Source organism: Microcaecilia unicolor, chromosome 9 (genome assembly GCF_901765095.1).
Source record: "Microcaecilia unicolor chromosome 9, aMicUni1.1, whole genome shotgun sequence".
Taxonomy (NCBI): domain Eukaryota; kingdom Metazoa; phylum Chordata; class Amphibia; order Gymnophiona; family Siphonopidae; genus Microcaecilia; species Microcaecilia unicolor.
This window is the reverse complement of record NC_044039.1, coordinates 135,602,459-135,625,537: the sequence shown is the minus strand read 5'-3', so window position 1 is coordinate 135,625,537 and position 23,079 is coordinate 135,602,459. Positions and strand designations below refer to the sequence as shown.

Genomic DNA, 23,079 nt, shown 5'->3' with positions numbered 1-23,079 from the left:
GTTTTACTAGTAAAGAAATAAAACTCATAAAAAACACATTTTATAAGAAAACAATAAAGGGCTTGACACATACCACAATACAAAGGTGCCAGTCATACTCCAAGGGGCCAAAGCAGAAATAAACGTGGGTTTAGCCACGGGGTTACCACAGGTTGTATGTGCCAAGAATTGTGCTTGGGCGTTAGCTCATGTGGGAACACACACACACACAGGTTGTAGTAAAATATATTCTTAACAAGCTAATGAAGGTATTCCATGCAACACAGAGTACGCCATCCACTTTTGAAGCTGCATAGTAAGTTTACAGAGAGAATTTCTGTCAATCCTTCACATTTAAGTGCAGGTTATGTCTTGTTTTGCAGCAGTTCGTGCAAATTTTAAAGGCAGTTAATAAGTAACAAACATATGCATGTGTCCAAGCAAAGCTGAAAGTGAAAGCACACATTGGCGCTTGTTCTTCTGCACCAAAATATGAGCCTCTCAAAAATTTCAAGTGCAAACAATTTTTGCAAGGCTCATATTTAAGCACAGAAAGCGAAGATACTTACCTGTAGCAGGTATCTCCGAGGACAGCAGCTAATTGTTCTCACATGTGGGTTGATGTCCGCGTGGGCCCGGGAACCAGCGTTTTGCAAGAGCAAAATATAAAAAAAGTTTTGCCAGATTCTTCTTGCATTGCGTGCACTGCGCAGACTGATTTCTGCCCGCCGCGAGACCGCGTCTCCTCAGTTAAATCAAAAAGCAAATAAAATAACAGATAACTCCAAAGGGGAGGTGGGAGCTTTTGTGAGAACAATCAGCCTGCTGTCCTCGGAGAAAGCGAATGCTACATACCTGTAGAAGGTATTCTCCGAGGACAGCAGGCTGATTGTTCTCACTGATGGGTGACGTCCTCGGCAGCCCCTCCAATCGGAATCTTCCTAGCAAAGTCCTTTGCTAGTCCTCGCGCGCCCGCGCGCACGCGCATGCGCGGCCGTCTTCCCGCCCGAAACCGGCTCGAGCCGGCCAGTCCAGTATGTAGCAAGACAATACACTTCAAGAGAAGACACAACTCCAAGGGGAGGCGGGCGGGTTTGTGAGAACAATCAGCCTGCTGTCCTCGGAGAATACCTTCTACAGGTATGTAGCATTCGCTTTCTCCGAGGACAAGCAGGCTGCTTGTTCTCCACTGATGGGGTATCCCTAGCCCCCAGGCTCACTCAAAACAACAACCAAGGTCAATTGGGCCTCGCAACGGCGAGGACATAACTGAGATTGACCTAAAAAATTTACCAACTAACTGAGAGTGCAGCCTGGAACAGAACAAACAGGGCCCTCGGGGGGTGGAGTTGGATCCTAAAGCCCAAACAGGTTCTGAAGAACTGACTGCCCGAACCGACTGTCGCGTCGGGTATCCTGCTGCAGGCAGTAATGAGATGTGAATGTGTGGACAGATGACCACGTCGCAGCTTTGCAAATTTCCTCCATTTTGGCTGACTTCAAGTGGGCTACCGACGCAGCCATGGCTCTAACATTATGAGCCGTGACATGACCCTCAAGAGCCAGCCCAGCCTGGGCGTAAGTGAAGGAAATGCAATCTGCTAGCCAATTGGATATGGTGCGTTTCCCTACAGCCACTCCCCTCTTGTTGGGATCAAAAGAAACAAACAATTGGGCGGACTGTCTGTGGGGCTGTGTCCGCTCCAGATAGAAGGCCAATGCTCTCTTGCAGTCCAATGTGTGCAGCTGACGTTCAGCAGGGCAGGAATGAGGACGGGGAAAAAATGTTGGCAAGACAATTGACTGGTTCAGATGGAACTCCGACACAACCTTTGGCAGAAACTTAGGGTGAGTGCGGAGGACTACTCTGTTATGATGAAATTTGGTGTAAGGGGCCTGGGCTACCAGGGCCTGAAGCTCACTGACTCTACGAGCTGAAGTAACTGCCACCAAGAAAATGACCTTCCAGGTCAAGTACTTCAGATGGCAGGAATTCAGTGGCTCAAAAGGAGGTTTCATCAGCTGGGTGAGAACGACATTGAGATCCCATGACACTGTAGGAGGCTTGACAGGGGGCTTTGACAAAAGCAAACCTCTCATGAAGCGAAACAACTAAAGGCTGTCCTGAGATCGGCTTACCTTCCACACGGTAATGGTATGCACTGATTGCACTAAGGTGAACCCTTACAGAGTTGGTCTTGAGACCAGACTCAGACAAGTGCAGAAGGTATTCAAGCAGGGTCTGTGTAGGACAAGAGCGAGGATCTAGGGCCTTGCTGTCACACCAGACGGCAAACCTCCTCCAATGAAAGAAGTAACTCCTCTTAGTGGAATCTTTCCTGGAAGCAAGCAAGATGCGGGAGACACCCTCTGACAGACCCAAAGAGGCAAAGTCTACGCCCTCAACATCCAGGCCGTGAGAGCCAGAGACTGGAGGTTGGGATGCAGAAGCGCCCCTTCGTCCTGTGTGATGAGGGTCGGGAAACACTCCAATCTCCACGGTTCTTCGGAGGACAACTCCAGAAGAAGGGGGAACCAGATCTGATGCGGCCAAAAGGGAGCAATCAGAATCATGGTGCCTCGGTCTTGCTTGAGTTTCAACAAAGTCTTCCCCACCAGAGGTATGGGAGGATAAGCATACAGCAGACCCTCCCCCCAGTCCAGGAGGAAGGCATCCGATGCCAGCCTGCCGTGGGCCTGAAGCCTGGAACAGAACTGAGGGACTTTGTGGTTCACTCGAGATGCGAAGAGATCCACCAGGGGGGTGCCCCACGCCTGGAAGATCTGTCGCACTACTTTGGAACTGAGCGACCATTCGTGAGGTTGCATGATCCTGCTCAATCTGTCGGCCAGACTGTTGTTTACGCCTGCCAGGTATGTGGCTTGGAGCACCATGCCGAGACGGCGAGCCCAGAGCCACATGCTGACGGCTTCCTGACACAGGGGGCGAGATCCGGTGCCCCCCTGCTTGTTGACATAGTACATGGCAACCTGGTTGTCTGTCTGAATTTGGATAATTTGGTGGGACAGCCGATCTCTGAAAGCCTTCAGAGCGTTCCAGATCGCTCGTAACTCCAGAAGATTGATCTGCAGATCGCGTTCCTGGAGGGACCAGCTTCCTTGGGTGTGAAGCCCATCGACATGAGCTCCCCATCCCAGGAGAGACGCATCCGTGGTCAGCACTTTTTGTGGCTGAGGAATTTGGAAAGGACGTCCCAGAGTCAAATTGGACCAGATTGTCCACCAATACAGGGATTCGAGAAAACTCGTGGACAGGTGGATCACGTCTTCTAGACCCCCAGCAGCCTGATACCACTGAGAGGCTAGGGTCCATTGAGCAGATCTCATGTGAAGACGGGCCATGGGAGTCACATGAACTGTGGAAGCCATGTGGCCCAGCAATCTCAACATCTGCCGAGCTGTGATCTGCTGGGACGCTCGCACCCGCGAGACGAGGGACAACAGGTTGTTGGCTCTCGCCTCTGGGAGATAGGCGCGAGCCGTCCGGGAATCCAGCAGAGCTCCTATGAATTCGAGTTTCTGCACTGGGAGAAGATGGGACTTTGGGTAATTTATCACAAACCCCAGTAGCTCCAGAGGCGAATAGTCATCTGCATGGACTGCAGGGCTCCTGCCTCGGATGTGTTCTTCACCAGCCAATCGTCGAGATATGGGAACACATGCACCCCCAGCCTGCGAAGTGCCGCTGCTACCACAGCCAGGCACTTTGTGAACACCCTGGGCGCAGAGCCGAGCCCAAAGGGTAGCACACAGTACTGGAAGTGGCGTGTGCCCAGCTGAAATCGCAGATACTGTCTGTGAGCTGGCAGTATCGGGATGTGAGTGTAGGCATCCTTCAAGTCCAGAGAGCATAGCCAATCGTTTTGCTGAATCATGGGGAGGAGGGTGCCCAGGGAAAGCATCCTGAACTTTTCTTTTACGAGATAGTTGTTCAGGGCCCTTAGGTCTAGGATGGGACGCATCCCCCCTGTTTTCTTTTCCACAAGGAAGTACCTGGAATAGAATCCCAGCCCTTCCTGCCCGGATGGCACGGGCTCGACCGCATTGGCGCTGAGAAGGGCGGAGAGTTCCTCTGCAAGTACCTGCTTGTGCTGGAAGCTGTAAGACTGAGCTCCCGGTGGACAATTTGGAGGTTTTGAGGCCAAATTGAGGGTGTATCCTTGCCGGACTATTTGCAGAACCCACTGATCGGAGGTTATGAGAGGCCACCTTTGGTGAAAAGCTATCAACCTCCCCCCGACCGGCAGGTCGCCCGGCACTGACACTGGGATGTCGGCTATGCTCTGCTGGAGCCAGTCAAAAGCTCGCCCCTTGCTTTTGCTGGGGAGCCGCGGGGCCTTGCTGAGGCGCACGCTGCTGACGAGAGCGAGCGCGCTGGGGCTTAGCCTGGGCCGCAGGCTGTCGGGAAGGAGGATTGTACCTACGCTTATCAGAAGCATAGGGACCAGTCTTCCTTCCCCCGAAAAATCTTCTACCTGTAGAGGTAGATGCTGAAGGCTGCCGGCGGGAGAACTTGTCGAATGCGGTGTCCCGCTGGTGGAGAGACTCTACCACCTGCTCGACTTTTTCCCCAAAAATGTTGTCCGCACGGCAAGGCGAGGTCCGCAATCCGCTGCTGGAGTCTATTCTCCAGGTCGGCGGCACGCAGCCATGAGAGCCTGCGCATCACCACACCTTGAGCAGCGGCCCTGGACGCAACATCAAAAGTGTCATAAACTCCTCTGGCCAGGAATTTTCTGCACGCCTTCAGCTGCCTGACCACCTCCTGAAAAGGCTTGGCTTGCTCAGGGGGAAGAGCATCAACCAAGCCCGCCAACTGCCGCACATTGTTCCGCATGTGTATGCTCGTGTAGAGCTGGTAAGACTGGATCTTGGCCACGAGCATAGAAGAATGGTAGGCCTTCCTCCCAAAGGAGTCTAAGGTTCTAGGGTCTTTGCCCGGGGGCGCCGAAGCATGCTCCCTAGAACTCTTAGCCTTCTTTAGGGCCAAATCCACAACTCCAGAGTCATGAGGCAACTGAGTGCGCATCAGCTCTGGGTCCCCATGGATCCGTACTGGGACTCGATCTTCTTGGGAATGTGGGGATTACTTAATGGCTTGGTCCAGTTCGCAAGCAATGTCTTTTTCAGGACATGGTGCAAGGGAACAGTGGACGCTTCCTTAGGTGGAGAAGGATAGTCCAGGAGCTCAAACATTTCAGCCCTGGGCTCGTCCTCCACAACCACCGGGAAGGGGATGGCCGTAGACATCTCCCGGACAAAGGAAGCAAAAGACAGACTCTCGGGAGGAGAAAGCTGCCTTTCAGGAGAGGGAGTGGGATCAGAAGGAAGACCCTCAGACTCCTCGTCAGAGAAATATCTGGGATCTTCTTCTTCTTCCCACGAGGCCTCACCCTCGGTGTCAGACACAAGTTCACGGACCTGCGTCTGCAACCGCGCCCGGCTCGACTCCGTGGAGCCACGTCCACGATGGGGGCGTCGAGAGGTAGACTCCCTCGCCCGCATCGGCGAAGCTCCCTCCGCCGACGTAGTCGGGGAGCCCTCCTGGGAGGTGGCCGCAGTCGGCACCGCACGCGGTACCGACGTCGGGGACCTCACCCCGGGCGATGGGCCAGCCGGCGCCATGCTCGACGGTACCGGAGGCGCAAGCACCGCCGGTACCGGAGGGGTAGGGCGCAACAGCTCTCCCAGAATCTCTGGGAGAACGGCCCGGAGGCTCTCGTTCAGAGCGGCTGCAGAGAAAGGCATGGAGGTCGATGCAGGCGTCGACGTCAGAACCTGTTCCGGGCGTGGAGGCTGTTCCGGGCTGTCCAGAGTGGAGCGCATCGACACCTCTTGAACAGAGGGTGAGCGGTCCTCTCGGTGCCGATGCCTGCTGGGTGCCGACTCCCTCGGCGACCCAGAGCTCTCGGTGCCGACGCGGGAAGGGGACCGGTGTCGATGCTTCTTCGACTTCTTCCGAAGCACCGACGAGGAGGACGTAGAATCCATCCGTCGCTTCCTCGGGGCCGAGACCGAAGAGGGTCGATCTCGGGGGGGCTGTACCGCAGGAGCCCTCAGGGTAGGAGGAGACCCACCCGAGGGCTCACCGCCACCAGCAGGGGAAAGGACAGCCCTCACCTGCACTCCACTCGATGCACCACCGTCCGACGACATCAGGAGACGAGGTCCCGGTACCACCGACGTCGATGCAGCTATCCGATGTCTCGGTGCCGGATGCAGAGGGCCGATGCCTCGATGCACTCGATGCACTGGCAGCCAAGGATGAAGGTCTGGACGCTGATGACGTCGATGCACACGATGACCCCGGTGCCGATGCCGACGAAGCGCCCGAGAACAAAACGTTCCACTGGGCCAATCTCGCTACTTGAGTCCGCCTTTGTAACAGGGAACACAGACTACAGTTCTGGGGACGGTGCTCGGCCCCAGACACTGAAGACACGAAGAGTGCCTATCAGTGAGCGAGATTACCCGGGCGCACTGGGTGCACTTCTTGAAGCCGCTGGAAGGCTTCGATGTCATGGGCGGAAAAAATCACGCCGGCGAAGTCAAAATCCGAAATGACGAATTTGGAGCACCAAAACTTTAAGGGAGAAAAAATCTCGACCGAGGCCGAAAAGAGGCCTACCCCGACGACGAAAGAAAACTTACCGGGGCAAAACTGGAAATACGGGAAGGGGAAAATGAAACCCAAGGGGGTTTTCGGAGCACTTCCCGACAGATATAGAAACTTTTCCGAAGAAAAAACACGTCAATAAAACACGGACGCGCGAGGTCGACTCTCCGGGGCTCGACACGACAAAAAACACAGCCGTACCGAGTGCGGACGAAAGAAGACTGGCCGGCTCGAGCCGGTTTCGGGCGGGAAGACGGCCGCGCATGCGCGGTGCGCGCGGGCGCGCGAGGACTAGCAAAGGACTTTGCTAGGAAGATTCCGATTGGAGGGGCTGCCGAGGACGTCACCCATCAGTGAGAACAAGCAGCCTGCTTGTCCTCGGAGAATACCTGCTACAGGTATGTATCTTCGCTTTCTCCGAGGACAAGCAGGCTGCTTGTTCTCACATGTGGGGTATCCCTAGCATACAGGCTCACTCAAAACAATAAATATTGGTCAATTGGGCCTCGCAACGTCGAGGACATAACATAGATTAACCTGAAACTATATACAGCTAGTTGAGAGTGCAGCCTGGAACAGAACAAAAAAGGGCCTAGAAGGGTGGAGTTGGATTCTAAACTCCGAACAGATTCCGTAGCACTAACTGCCCAAACTGACTGTCACGTCGGGTATCCTGCTGAAGGCCCTAGTGAGATGTGAAAGTGTGGACTGATGACCACGTTGCAGCTTTGCAAATCTCTTCAATGGAGGCTAAGTGAGCCACTGACACAGCCATGGCTCTAACATTATGAGCCGTGACATGGCCAGCTTGGGCATAAGTGAAGAAAATGCAATCTGCTAGCCAATTGAAGATTGTGTATTTTCTGATGGTGACTCCCCTCCTATTGGGATCAAAAGCGACAAACAACTGGGCGGACTGTCTGAAGGGCTTCGTCCGCTCCATGTAAAAGGTCAATGCTCTCTTGCAGTCCAAGGTGTGCAAACTGCTCTCAGAAGGGTGGGCATGAGGTCGGGGAAAAAATGTTGGCAAGACAATAGACTGGTTCAGATGGAACTCTGACACCACCTTTGGCAGGAACTTAGGGTGCGTGTGGAGGACTACTCTGTTGTGATGAAACTTAATATAAGGTGCATCAACTACCAGGGCCTGAAGCTCACTGACCCTACGAGCTGAAGTAACAGCCACCAAGAAAATGACCTTCCAGGTCAAGTACTTCAGATGGCAGGAATTCAATGGCTCAAAAGGAGCTTTCATCAACTGGGTGAGAACGACGTTGAGATCCCATGTCGCTCGTGGAGGTTTGAAAGGGGGCTTTGACAAAAGCAAACCTCTCATGAAGCGAACAACTAAAAGCTCTACACGCCGATGATAAGCACTAATTGCACTGAGGTGAACCCTTACGGAGTTGGTCTTGAGACCAGACTCTGACAAGTGTAGGAAGGTATTCAAGCAGGGTCTGTGTAGGACAGGAAAGAGGATCTAGGAGCCTTGCTGTCACACCAGATGGCAAACCTCCTCCACTTGAAAGAGTAACACCTCTTCGTGGAATCTTTCCTGGAAGCAAGCAAGACCCGGGAGACACCCTCTGAAAGCGAATTCTAAGCTCTCAACATCCAGGCCTTGAGAGCCAGAGACTGGAGGTTGAGATGTAGAAGCAACCCCTCGTTCTGAGTGATGAGGGTTGGAAAACATTCCAATCTCCACGGTTCTTCGGAGGACAACTCCAGAAGAGGAGGGAACCAAATCTGGCATGGCCAGAAGGGAGCAATCAGGATCATGGTTCTGCGGTCTTGCTTCAGCAAAGTCTTCCCTACTAGAGGTATGGGAGGATACGCATACAGAAGGCCTGTTCCCCAATGTAGGAAAAACGCATCTGACGCTCGTTTGTCGTAGGCCTGAAGTCTGGAACAGAACTGAGGGACATTGTGATTGATCTGAGTGGCAAAAAGATCCACCGAGGGGTGTCCTATTCTCGGAAGATCTTGCGGGCTACGCCCATGTTCAGTAACCACTCGTGAGGTTGCATTACCCTGCTCAGTCGGCCAGACAGCGAAGATACTTACCCTTAGCAGGTATTCTCCGAGGACAGCAAGCTGATTGTTCTCACATGTGGGCCGACGTCCATGTGGGCCCAGGAATAGGCATTTTGCAAGCAAAATATATAAAAAAGTTTTGCCAGTCTTTTGGAACGCGTGCAGCATGCACTGCGCACGCGCGGACCGATTTCCGGCCCGTCGCGTGAGCACGTTCCCTCAGTTAAATCAAAAAGCATAAAATGAAGCAAACAACAACTCCAAAGGGGAGGTGGGCAGGTTTGTGAGAACAATCAGCCTGCTGTCTTCGGAGAATACCTCCTACAGGTATGTATCTTCGCTTTCTCCGAGGACAAGCAGGCTGCTTGTTCTCACATGTGGGGTATCCTTAGCAACCAGGCTCACTCAAAACAATGAATATTTATTGGTCAATTGGGCCTCGAAACGGCGAGGACATAACTTAGATTGAACTGAAACCATAAACAACTAACAGAGTGCAGCCTGGAACAGAACAAAAATGGGTCTAGGGGGGTGAAGTTGGATCCTAACCCCCAAACAGATTCTGCAGCACTGACTGCCCAAACCGACTATCACGTCGGGTATCTTGCGGAAGGCAATAGTGAGATGTGAATGTGTGGACTGATGACCATGTTGCAGCCTTGCAAATTTCCTCAATAGAGGCTGACTTTAAGTAAGCCACTGACGCAGCCATGGCTCTAACATTATGAGCTGTGACATTGCCCTCTAGAGTCAGCCCAGCTTGGGCATAAGTGAAGGAAATGCAATCTGCTAGCCAATTGGATGTTTTCCGATGGCGACTCCCCCTCCAGTTGGGATCAAAGGAAACCAAATAATGGGCGGACTGTCTGAAGGGTTTCGTCCGCTCCACATAAAAGGCCAATGCTCTTTTACAGTCCAAGATATGCAAACTGCTTTCGCCAGGGCGGGTATGAGGACGGGGAAAAGAAAGTTGGCATAACAATAGACTGATTCAGATGGAACTCCGACACCACCTTTGGCAGAAACTTAGGGTGCATGTGGAGGACTACTCTGTTGTGATGAAACTTGATATAAGGTGCATGCACTATCAGGGCCTGTAGCTCACTGACTCTACGAGCTGAAGTAGCCACCAAGAAAGTGACCTTCCAGGTCAAGTACTTCAGATGGCAGAAATTAAGTGGCTCAAAGGGAGCTTTAATCCGCTGGGTGAGAACGACGTTGAGATCCCATGACACTGGTGGAGGTTTGACAGGGGGCTTTGACAAAAGCAAACCTCTCATGAAGCGAACAACTAAGTTGTCCAGAGATAGGTTTACCCTCTACACGGCGATGATAGGCACTAATCGCACTAAGATGAACCCTTACTGAGTTGGTTTTGAGGCCAGACTCTGATGTGTAGAAGGTATTCAAGCAGGGTCTGTGTAGGACAAGAAAGAGGACCTAGGGCCTTGCTCTCACACCAGACAGCAAACCTCCTCCATTTGAAAAAGTAACACCTCTTCGTGGAATCTTTTCTGGAAGCAAGCAAGACTCGGGAAACACCCTCTGAAAGACCCAAGGAGGCGAATTCTAAGCTCTCAACATCCAGGCCGTGAGAGCCAGAGACTGGAGGTTGGGATGTAGAAGCAACTCCTCGTTCTGAGGATGAGGTTTGGAAAACATTCCAATCTCCACGGTTTCTCGGAGGACAACTCCTGAAGAAGAGGGAACCAAATCTGACGGAGCCAAAAGGGTGCAATGAGGATCATGGTTCCGCAGTCTTGCTTGAGTTTCAGAAAAGTCTTTCCCACCAGAAGTATGGGAGGATACGCACACAAAAGGCCTGTCCCCCAATGCAGGAGAAAGGCATCTGATGCTAGTCTGTCATTGGCCTGAAGCCTGGAACAGAACTGAGGGACCTTGTGATTGATCTGAGTGGCAAAAAGATCCACCGAGGGGGTGCCCCACGCTCGGAAAATCTTGCGGGCTACGCCCATGTTCAGTGACCATTCGTGAGGTTGCATTATCCTGCTCAACCTGTCGGCCAGACTGTTTACGCCTGCCAGATAAGTGGCTTGGAAAAACAAGCCGTGACGGCGTGCCCAAAGCCACTTCTGGACGGTTTCCTGACACAGAGGGTGAGATCCGGTGTAAAACATGGCAACCAGATTGTCTATCTGAATCAAAACGATTTGGTTGGGCAGCTGATCTCTGAAAGCCTTTAGAGCGTTCCAGATAGCTCACAACTCCGGGAGGTTGAGCTGAAGACCTTTTTCCTGAAAGGACCAAGATCCTTCAGTGTGAAGCCCATCTACATGAGCCCCCCACCCCAGGAGGGATGCATCCGTTGTCGGCACTTTTTGTGGCTGAATAATTTGGAATGGACGTCCCAAGTTCAAATTGGATCGAATCGTCCACCACTGAAGGGAATTCAGGAAGTCGGTGGAGAGTTGGATCACATCCTCTAGATCCCCCGCAGCCTGACACCACTGGGAAGCTAGGGTCCACTGAGCTGGTCTCATGTGTAGACGTGCCTTGGGAGTTACATGAACTGTGGAGGCTATGTGCTCCAGAAGTCTCAACATCTGCCGAGCCGTGATCTGTCGAGATGCTTGCACTATGGACACTAGGGATAGGAGGTTGTCTGCCCTTGCCTCGGGAAGATAAGCACGAGCTGTCTTTGTGTTGAACAGAGCTCCAATGAATTCCAATTTTTGAACTAGGGTGAGATGGGACTTGGAATAATTTATCACGAACCCCAGTAGCTCTAGCACCTGAATAGTCATTCGCATGGGCTGTAGAGCACCTGCCTCCGAGGTGCTCTTCAGCAGCCAATCGTTGAGATAAGGGAACACATGCACTCCCAGTCTGCGTAGTGATGTTGCGACTACCACCAGGCACTTTGTGAAGACTCTGGGCACAGACGCCAGGCCAAAAGGCAGTACACGGTATTGAAAGTGCTGTGCTCCTAGCCGAAATCGAAGATACCTCCTGAGAACTGGAAGTATCGAAATGTGTGTGTAAGCCTAGCCAATCGTTTTCCTGAATCATGGGAAAAAGGGTGCCCGGGGAAACCACCCTGAACTTTTCTCGGACTAGAAATCTGTTCAGGGCCCTTAGGTCTAGGATGGGACGCATCCCCCCTGTTTTCTTTTGCACAAGGAAGCACCTGGAATAGAATCCCATCCCTTCTTCCCCTGGTGGAATGGGTTCGACTGCATTGGCCTTTAGAAGGGCGGAGAGTTCCTCTGTAAGTACTTGCTTGTGCTGGGAACTGTAAGAATGAGCTCTCGGTGGGCAATTTGGAAGTTTGGATTTCAGATTGAGGGTGCATCCTAACCAGACTATTTGAAGAGCACACTGGTTGGAGGTTATGAGAGGCCACCTTTGGTGAAAAAACATCAACCTCCCCCCTACCGGCAAGTCATCCGGTACGGACACTTTTACTGAGGCTATGCTGAACTGGAGCCAGTCAAAAGTCCGTCCATTGCTTTTGCTGGGGAGCAGCAGTGGCCTTAGGCGCACACTGTTGACGAGAACGAGTGCGCTGGGTCTGAGCCTGGGAAGGCTGCCGAGAAGCCGGAGTGTACCTACAACTAGCATAGGAATAGGGAGCACTCCTCTTCCCTCCAAAATACCTCCTAGTTGAGGAGGTTGTAGCAGAAGACGCCTGGTGGGACAGAGAATCCATAGCATCATTGTGCTTCTTGATCTGGTCAACAAGATCCTCTACTTTTTCACCAAAAGGTTATCCCCCAGCAAGGAACATCCACCATTCGATGCTGGACTGAATGGTCCAGGTCAGAGACACGCAGCCATTAGAGTCTGCACATCACTATACCCTGGGCAGCGATTCTGGATACTACATCAAAAGTGTTGTAAGTACCCCTGGCCAGGAATTTATGACACATCTTCTGCTGCCTGACCACCTGGCGAAAAGGTTCGGCCTGCTCCAGAGGGAGGGCATCAACCAAGCTGGACATTTGCTTCACCGAGTTCTGCAAGTGGACGCTCGTGAAAAGCTGGTATGACTGAATTTGGGCGGCGAGCATAGTGGTCTGATACGTCTTCCTCCCAAAAGAGTCCAAGGTCCTAGCTTCTCTGCCTGGGGGCGCCGAGGCATAGTCTCTAGTACTCTTGGCTCTCTTGAGGGTGGAGTCCACCACCATGGAATTGTGAGGTAACTGAGACCTCATCAATCCAGGTTCACCGTGGATCCGATACTGGAATTCAGCTTTCTTCGGGATCACGGGGCCAGACAGAGGGAACGACCAGTTCCGCATAAGGGCTTCCTTCAGTACCTTATGTAGAGGAGCTGTCAGAGTCTGTCTAGGTGGAGGATAGTCCAGGACCTCGAGCATCTCAGCCCTGGGCTCATCCTCCATAGGGAAAGGAATAGCCGTAGCCATTTACCGGACAAAAGATGTAAAGGACAGACTCTCTGGAGAAGATAGTCTCCTTTCTGGTGGAGGGGAAGGTTCAGAGGGAATCCTATAGGACTCGTCAGAAGAAAAGTACCTGGGATTTTCCTCTGATTCCCACGAACGCTCCTCTTCAGTATCGGATAAAACCTCTCTGAGGCCACTCCGAGACTGAGCCTGCCTTGACGCCGAGGATTGATGCCCTCGATGGCGATGTTGAGAGGCCGACGCCTGCTTGGATTGCAGCGAAGCTTCCTCCACCGACGTCGAAGGGGAGTCGATCTGGGTGGCAGCCGACACTGATGCCGCAAGCGGACAGAGGCCGGGGACCTCACCGCAGGTGAAGGGCCAGACGCCGCTGCAGCAGATGGTATGGAAGGCGCAAGCACCACCGACACCGAAGCAGATTGGCGCAGCAGGCCTTCCAGAAGCTCTGGAAGTAGGGCCCAGATGCGCTCGTCAAGAGCCGCCATCGAAGAAGGCTGCGGGGATGGTGGTAAAGCCGGTGGCAGAATCTGCCAAGGTTCGGGAGCAGGTACCGGGCTGCCAGGAGACTGACACATCAGCACCTCTTGTATGGAGGGGGAGCGATCCACTCGGTGCAGACGCTTCTTGGGTGCCAATTCCCTCAACGCCCCAGAGCTCCCGGCACCGTGTGTCAAAGGAGATCGATGACAGTGCTTCTTCGCCGTCGCTCAACGCCCGTCATCGAGACTCCTCCGTACCAATGAGGACGACATGGAATCCTCACGTCTCCTTGGGGCCGGGTTCGACAAAGGTCGGTCCGGGGGGGGCAAGCATAGGCCTCAAGACAGGTGGAGACCCATTCGACGCCTCACTGCTCCCAACATGAGTTGGTCTCTCAGCAGCCATTACCTCTGCTCCCGATGTCGATGCCGCCACTGCCGACCTTGGTATCGATGTTGAAGGACTGGACTGAGCTCCGAAAGGTTTTTCTTGCTGGGCTTCGAGACACGAGTCAGTTTCTTCATACAAAGACACGGACTACAAGCGGCTGGGCTATTTTTGGGCCCAAGGATACACCACGAATGAGTATCGATACCTGAGATGGTCCGGTTGCACCGAGTACGATGTTTGAAGCCGCTGGGTGTCTTTGACACGAAAGGAAAAATGGCTTTGGCGAAATCAAATGACGCGATTGTGCCAAAAAGAAGAGGGCACAAAAGGGGAAGAAGGCCGGCCGCGTCGAAAAAGAAATAAAACTTAAAATTAAGGAAGAAATACTAAACGAAAATTAAAAGGTTAGGAAATCTTTCTTTTTTTTTAAACAAAGACAAAGTGCAAAAAACTCGCGAAAACGAAGACTCTCTTCCTGGGCCTAAATGAGGATCACAGAAGGAACCTGCTGCACCTTGTTGCGGAAAAAAAGAAACTGAGACGCGCTCGCGCGGTGGGCAGGAAAATAGTCCGCACACGAGTTACAGAAAACTCTGGCAAAACTTTTTAAATATTTTGCTCTTGCAAAACGCTGGTTCCCAGGCCGACGCAGACGTTGACCCACATGTGAGAACAAGCGGCCTGCTTGTCCTCGGAGAACAACAAGCACCAATGTGTGCAGACACTTTTGTTTTTGGTTTGGGCATATGGACAAGAAACTACACTTACTGCGAAACCTCCAGTATACTCCCCTCTGAATTACTAAGGGGCCCTTTTACTAAGCCTCGTAAGCATCTACACGTGCTCAATGTGCGCCAAAATGGAGTTACTACACTGCTATCGCATTGCTCTTTTGTGAATTTCATTTTTGCTGCGCGTCCGAAAAATAATTTTTATTTTCTGCCGCATGGATTGGATGCGCGCCAAGTGGCATTTGGCGTGCATAGGTCAATACTGCCCGGTTACCACGCGAGACTTTACTGCAAGGTCAATGGCTGGTGGTAAGGTCTCAGACCCAAAATGGACGAGAGGCAATTTTCATTTTGCTGCACATCCATTTTTGGCAAAAATTTTAAAAAGGCCTTTTTTACAGGTGCGCTGAAAAATGATTTTGCGTGCGCTCAAAACCTGCACCTACACTACCGCAGGCCATTTTTCAGTGCACTTTAGTAAAAGGCCCCTAAGGCTGTTTTTCATCTTCCTTATTCAAGGGAAAAAGTACGATTAGTAAATCAGGCCCTTAATGTGTCCCTGATAGCCACTGGCAGTAATACACCCAGTCCAGTTTAGTCTCTTCGCCCCAACCCCCAAATCATCACCCAGTCTCTCTCATGCTCTCTCCTGATCCTATCGTCATTTTCCATGCCCTGTGGTCATCCAGTCTGTTTTTAGCCCATTCCACCTCACCTGTTTCCTTCATTGCAGGGGGACGTTAGTGGCCAAGCTCACCACTAACCCTTCCCTACCATGTTGTCCTCCCCCAACATGGTGTCCACCATCTCTCTATCTCTCTCCTTCCCTCCCTTCAAACCCCCCCAACCCCAATCTTCAGCATCTGTCCTTCCCTTCCTCCAAACCCCCCCCCTCCATTGGTCTCCAGCATCTCTGTCCTTCCTTCCCTCTCAAACCTCCCCCCATTACCACCAGTTGTCTCCAGCATCAGCATCTGTCCTTCCTTCTTACCCTCTTGCCCATGGTGTCCAGCATTTCCTAAGCTCAGCATCTGCCTCTTTCTCTATTGCCCCACTGCCGCTAGGCTTTATTCCCTTACCTCGCTTTCTTGGGGTGGAAACTGTCAGCTGCATAAGTGGAATTTCGTGGTTGGCTGGCATGAGGCCTTGAGCATCTGCACATGCTTAAGGCCAGCCAGCTCCAGATGCCTCTTATGCAGCTGACAGTCACTGCCCTGGAGGAAGGAGGTAAGGGAATAAACACCTCACAGCGAGAGAAGCAGAGGAGAAACATTTGGGTGGCGGGGGTGCCATGGCATCTGTGGCTCGCCCCCATTCCAACGCCTATGAATCACTCCATCTAGCCCTCACTTTCCAGGTCGCTCCCCCCTCCCCAGCCTTGTACACCAGCTAGCTACCCACCTACCCCCCTCCAGCCTTGTACCCCAGTCAGCCAGCTTGCCAGTCAGGCAGCCACCTCCTTTTTTCTAGTCTTGTACCTCACTTGGGTCCAGATGCACAAAGGTCCCCGATTTGGAAATTCAGAGCAATTCCCAAGCAAATCAGATGCTTGCTGCTTTTGCAAACAGGTTCAGTTGCATGAGATAGTGGGGGAAGCCAGATGGTCAGCTGAGCAAGCGCAGAACAGCCAAATGCTAAGCATGGCTGTTCTGCACATGCTTCAGTTGTCTTTCATACATACAGCATGTATAAACCAAGCAGACAGGACGGAAGAGCACAGTGCCCGAGAGGATAGAAGTGGTAGAGTGTAGAGACAGGAATTGTCGGGTGACTGCTCACCTGAATGCTGGTACCTGCTGCTGGCCCATGCCCCATTGGGAGAAACCACTGCTCCTGGACCTGAGTAGAAAGCCTGCTCTGGTTGCAGCGTGGGACTGCAGTCTGCCCGCGCAAGATAGAAGGAGGAGCGAGAAAGAGAAAAAAATTATAGCCACCCCTCCCCAACCTATCAAATAAAGTCTAAGAAATGCATTTAAATAGTTGGAACACAGACATTCTATGTTTACATTGTGGACATCTCTCTCACTGCTTGGAAGTGTACAATCTTGTTGCTGGATGGCTCCTCCGGGCTCCTCCACCCTTTCCCTCCACTGTTTTGGCTGTCTTTCTTGCAGTAGTGATACTTCCTGACCACTCGTCAAAATTTCCACGGTAAAGGTAGGGGCTGTTTCTGTGCATCGCTCACAAAACGGCTGTGCATGGCTTTGCATACACATTTGTATAGTAATTAGCTCATTATAATACCTTTGAATACAATTTTCGTTGGCTGCTACTGTGACAGGAAAAGAGCTCACAGAACCCTTTTGTGCATGTCTGGCTGTACTCTGTGCTGGCTAAACCTGCTAGAACCAGTGTAAAAACCATGTTGCTGGCTCATTAGGTTTTGTGCATCTGGGTGTACACCAGGCAGCTGCCACCTCCCCCATCCCTATCTCCTGCAATGAAGCCGGCCTCTCTCCTCCCACTAGCTCCTGTTACCTTTTACCTTGTTGTCCATGGATGTTTACATGCATAAAGGGGTTTGAAACATGTTCTACCAAATTTTTATCACTAGACAAGTAAAAATTTATGAGGGCAACTTGTACTTTGAGATTTAGATTTTTTTCAAATCCAATTATCTCAAAGAGTGAATGTAATAATACTGTTCATTCTAAGAATATTTTATTTCTGGGCTATAGTTCTATGACGTCTAGAGAAGGGGCTTTGTAAGTTCATGTACTCACTTGTCATATTTAAACAATTCTTGTGTTCGCATAATGAAAAGCACCACAAGTTACAAAGATTTCAACTTACATACATCATGCAGCTCTGCACGAGTCTAAGCCACCTACTGCAGGAACGCAATGCAGAGTGAGTTCCTGCATTGCGTGGCTCAGACTTATACACAGCCGTAAAACACAGAGAATAGGAATGTCCTGTTGCGGCAGTGTGAGCTGAAAATACTTTTAAACTAGTGAAAAAATCCCAGGCGACAGGGACAAATTTCTAGTTGCTATGGTGACCTGACGCCACGGATTTGTCAAGCCCCGATTTACAAATTTTAGTATAATTCTTTGGATTTGGTGCAACACAGAAATTGCAATACCTTCTCCTGCATAGTTTCCATGGATACAGTTTAGGCACTGAGATATCTGCCTCCACTGAGAAACACTGACTTGCTGTATAGAAATTACAGAAATAACCAGTATTAAATACATCGCTCATTACATTTATATTTATGAATAATCTTGCTCGTTCCCTTTCTGATAAACCCTTAGGGGTCCTTTTACAAAGCTGTGGTAGAAAGTGGCCTTAGTGCGCCCTTACATGGCTTTTCCCTAAATGCTAAGGATATTTTTACTGCTGCTGGAAAATGACAAATTTTCAATTTTCCGAATTAATGGCCATGGCAACATTAGAATATGGCATTACCAAAAATTAGCACTAATCCCATGCTAATCAGTTAGCAAGCAGCAATGTAGTTGTGCTGATTAACGCAGTAACACCACCTCTCCACCCCCAGAAAGATCCCTTCTCAGAAAAGTTTAAAAAATATATATTTTAGCATGTGTGTCCTGCGGTAAGCACTTTTAAGCTGTGATAAGAACGCTGTAGTGTTTACCACAGCTTAGTAAAAGGAGCTCTTAGTAAATTAGACCAAACCTATTTATACTATTTGTTTTAAGTGAGCTAACCTGATTCTGATTCCATATAAGGGGAGTTAAGAAGCTGTTGGAAATTGCCATGTAAATAATGTACTGCAGGCAGGCACGACTTGCTATTATATCAGTTAGTGAGTGGCATAACTAGTAAGTCACATCTTGAGTGGCATAACTAGTAAGTCACGTCAGTCACCAAATGTAAGTCATATCTGAGGACTTTGCCTCTTGTGCCTCAGAAAGCTACTGCAACATGCTTGCATCTTATGATATACAGCAAAGTGAAGCAGTGACCTATTTAAATTAAATACTGACATATTGGACCATGTCTTCAAGTTTACCTTAAGGCAAAGTAGTTTTACTCCATGGACAACAAGGTAAAAGGTAGCAGGAGCTAGTGGGAGAAGAGGAGAGAGGCTGGCTTCATTGCAGGAGATAAGGATGGGGGGAGGTGGCAGCTGCCTGGCCTACACCCAGATGCACAAAACCTAATGAGCCAGCAACATGGTTTTTACACTGGTTCTAGCAGGTTTAGCCAGCACAGAGTACAGCCAGACATGCATATTGGTGGTTCTAGATATTGAGGGTCCAAATATGAATGTATGAAGCTGGAATAGTGCTATTCTATCTCAACAGACAAGCAGATTTTCAAGGCTTCTAAATGAAAATGTGAAGCTGAGAAAATATAATGATGCTGAGAAACTGCTCACAGATAGTCATGTTGATTAATTTTATGATTCATATGATTATTTGAGCACAAGGATTTTGAATTTGAATTATATTTTGCTTAATTTTGGTTAAAGAAATTAATACACAATGTTTTGTTTTGGACCAATGATTTTTTTAAAACAATATTTTGTTCTGGATCATGATAAAATTTTTAAAATAAATAAAAATTACGTAGACCGCACTATCACACAAATGTAGACAGTTTCCAAAAAAACATACATAAAAAAATGTTAACAAGTAACACAAAGACCTCCACGTACAAATGAACATTTAACATATAATAAAATATACATACAGCAGTTAAGTTAAATATAGTGAATCACAAGTCCAACAACTTTCACTGAATACCAGCAAAAGCCTGTGTGAGTATGTATGCCTTCAACTGCTTTCTAAATTGCACGATAGAGCATATTTTACGCAGGCCTTCAGGTAATACATTCCATAAAACAGACCCTGTATGTAAAATATTGAGGATTAATAGACATCTAATCTAACCTGTCGAAAAGATGGAACTTCAAGCATCAATTTGTCTTTAGATCTCAAAGATTTGAAGGCATATAAATTTTCAAGGAGCTTTGTGGATCAGAGCTAAAACTTTAAACCTGATTCTCCAAACAATAAATAGCCAAAGCAATTCTCAAAGAGTAATGTGATCAAATCAATTAAGATTTGATAAAAGTCGAGTTGCAGCATTCTGACAAATTTATAAGCAGGCAGTCCTAAATAAAGAGCACTGCAATAATTCCGTAAGGGAATAACAGAAGCCTGAACCACAGTACGAAGGTTTGAAGATTTAAAAAAAAAAAAAATAAAAAAATCCTTCATCCTACGGATTAACCTAAGTTTGAAAAAAAGTTTTTGAATTGTATATTTTAACTGCTATAAGTACGTAAGTAATGCCACACTGGGAAAAGACCAAGGGTCCATCAAGCCCAGCATCCTGTCCACGACAGTGGCCAATCCAGGCCAAGGGCACCTGGCAAGCTTCCCAAACGTACAAACATTCTATACATGTTATTCCCGGAATTGTGGATTTTTCTCAAGTCCATTTAGTAGCGGTTTATGGACTTGTCCTTTAGGAAACTGTCTAACCCCTTTTTAAACTCTGCCAAGCTAACCGCCTTCACCACGCTCTCCGGCAACGAATTCCAGAGTTTAATTACACGTTGGGTGAAGAAACATTTTCTCCGATTTGTTTTAAATTTACTATACTGTAGTTTCATCGCATGCCCCCTAATCCTAGTATTTTTGGAAAGCGTGAACAGACGCTTCACATCCACCTGTTCCACTCCACTCATTACTTTATATACCTCTATCATGTCTACTACTACTACTTAGCATTTCTATAGCGCTGCCAGGGTTACGCAGCGCTGTACAAGTTTAGACAAGGGGAAGGACAGTCCCTGCTCAAGAGAGCTTACAATCTCCCCTCAGCCGTCTCTTCTCCAAGCTGAAAAGCCCTAGCCTCCTTAGTCTTTCTTCAAAGGGAAGTCGTCCCATCCCCGCTATCATTTTCGTCGCCCTTCGCTGCACCTTTTCCAATTCCACTATATCTTTCTTGAGATGTGGCGACCAGAATTGAACACAATACTCAAGGTGCGGTCGCACAATGGAGCGATATAACGGCATTATAACATCCTCACACCTGTTCTCCATACCTTTCCTAATAATACCCAACATTCTATCTGCTTTCCGAGCCTCAGCAGCACACTGAGCAGAAGGTTTCAGTGTATTATTGACAACACCCAGATCCCTTTCTTGGTCCGTAACTCCTAACGTGGAACCTTGCATGATGTAGCTATAATTCGGGTTCTTTTTTCCCCACATGCATCACCTTGCACTTGCTCACATTAAACATCATCTGCCATTTAGCCACCCTGTCTCCCAGTCTTGTAAGGTCCTTCTGTAATTTTTCACAATCCTGTCGCGAGTTAACGACTTTGAATAACTTTGTCTCATCAGCAAATTTAATTACCTCGCTAGTTACTCCCATTTATAAATATATTAAAAAGCAGCGGTCCTAGCACAGACCCCTGAGGAATCCCACTAACTACCCTTCTCCATTGTGAATACTGCCCATTTAACCCCACTCTCTGTTTCCTATCCTTCAACCAGTTTTTAATCCACAATAGGACATTTCCTCCTATTCCATGACCCTCCAATTTCCTCTGTAAGCCTTTCATGAGGTACCTTGTCAAACGCCTTTTGAAAATCCAGATATACAATATCAACTGGCTCCCCTTTGTCCACATGTTTGTTTACTCCTTCAAAGAATTGGTCAGGCAAGATTTCCCCACACAAAAGCCGTGCTGACTCGGTCAGGCAAGATTTCCCCACACAAAAACCGTGCTGACTCGGTCTCAGTAATCCATGTCCTTGGATGTGCTCTATAATTTTGTTTTTAATAATAGCCTCTACCATTTTCCCCAGCACCGATGTCAGACTCACCGGTCTATAATTTCCCGGATCTCCCCTGGAACCTGCTATATCATAGAACAGAATAAACCCAAACACCTAAACATTTCAAACAGCTAATAGGTATCTCAAATCATCAAGCATAAAAGTCTCAGGCTCTAATGAAAGAGAGACTTAACCAGAAACAAAAACACACTTGGGATTTGGATAAATTTAACTTAAATCTATTTGATGTGAGCCAGGCCCTAACTGACTGAAGACAAACACCCAGGAATTGGAAAGCCCTATCTACAATAGTAGTAATTGGAAAATAAAATAGCAAACTGTCAGAATACAAACGGAATTTAACATCCAAACAAGACAAGAGGTGGCTTATTGGACTGATACAACAAAATAGCAGAGAAAGCTGATCCTTGAGGAACCCCAAGATGAAATTTCATACCAATCAGAAATGTGATCTTCCATTTGAACTCTAAATTTTCTTTGAGAAATGACCAATTCAAACCAGTTCAGTACCTTGCCTCCAATCCCCAGGAATCTCGAACGGTCTATCAAGACACCGTGGTGAACAGTATCAAAAGCAGCCGAGATGTCTAAGTTAATATTTGACACCTCAGTCAAACGCAGCACATAAAGAATCAAATACAAAAATAAGAAGGGTTTCAGTAAAATAATGTGGCATGAAACCAATTTGGAACATATTCAATTATTTGAATCCAAAAAAATCTCGTAAATGATTTAAAGCTACTTTTTTTTTATTTTTTTTTTAGAAGTTTTGACAGACATTTGAAATGGGTCGATAGTTGTTCAAATCTTTCACGTCACCCTTTTCATTTTTTTTTTATAAGTGAAAACACTGAGGCATTTTTTTAAACTACCAAGAACAATAGCTTTTGACGGGAGGCAGTTGTAAAGGAGGGCCCCTTCACCATGTTGAACCAGTCTCTCAGTAAGACAAAGCAGAGAGCAGGAAGATGATCTCTAAATCACAAATAAGAAGACATTTCTGAGAGATTTGCAGTTTAGAAGGCTAGTAAAGATAGGAGTGGAGTCCATAGGAAGAGGAAGGGGAGGGGCTAGATTTGACTGAGAAAGGAGCGGGAAAACTAGTGAGGGTGAACGGTGACGGTGTTAAAAGGAGACGGCTGATTGTCCAATATCCATCCAGCGCTTGCCCCTCTGTCCTCCCCACTTCCATCCAGTGCCTGCACCTGTACTCACCTCACTACTGCCTTCCAGAATGTGCCTCTGCCCTCCTGATTGCCTTCCAGCATGCACACCTCTACCCCCCTACACTGCCTTCCAGCTTGCACCCCTCTGCCTCCCACACTGCCTTCCAGTGTATGTCCCTCTGCCCCCCCCCCCTCCCACACTGCCTTCCATGGTCTACCTCCTTCCCCGACACCCCTGCCACTGCTGCTTCCTCAAATCAGGGGGGGGGGGGGAGGGTGAACTGGCAGCCACAGGTATGTTTAGTGCAGCCCCGCCATGTTTATATATATTTTTTTTATTTGAAATATCTTTATTGTCTAATGCAACAAAAAGAACAATCAGAAGAAATACAGTCACAAGGACAATACATTTTATCGTTTACTCCCACCCCCCCTTATCTATTCCCCCCCCCCCAATTCAATTCACCCCCCCTCTATTTTTTTGTG

At 49.0% G+C, this 23,079-nt stretch overlaps 1 protein-coding gene across 1 annotated transcript in view; it reads right to left on the bottom strand.

The window, feature by feature from the left end:
* Window positions 1-23,079, bottom strand: part of SIPA1L1 (signal induced proliferation associated 1 like 1) — a 637,152-nt gene that overhangs the window by 30,644 nt on the left and 583,429 nt on the right. The window contains 1 exon segment of the mRNA XM_030215408.1: window positions 16,419-16,520. Within this exon segment, the coding sequence (XP_030071268.1) occupies window positions 16,419-16,520 (102 nt within the window).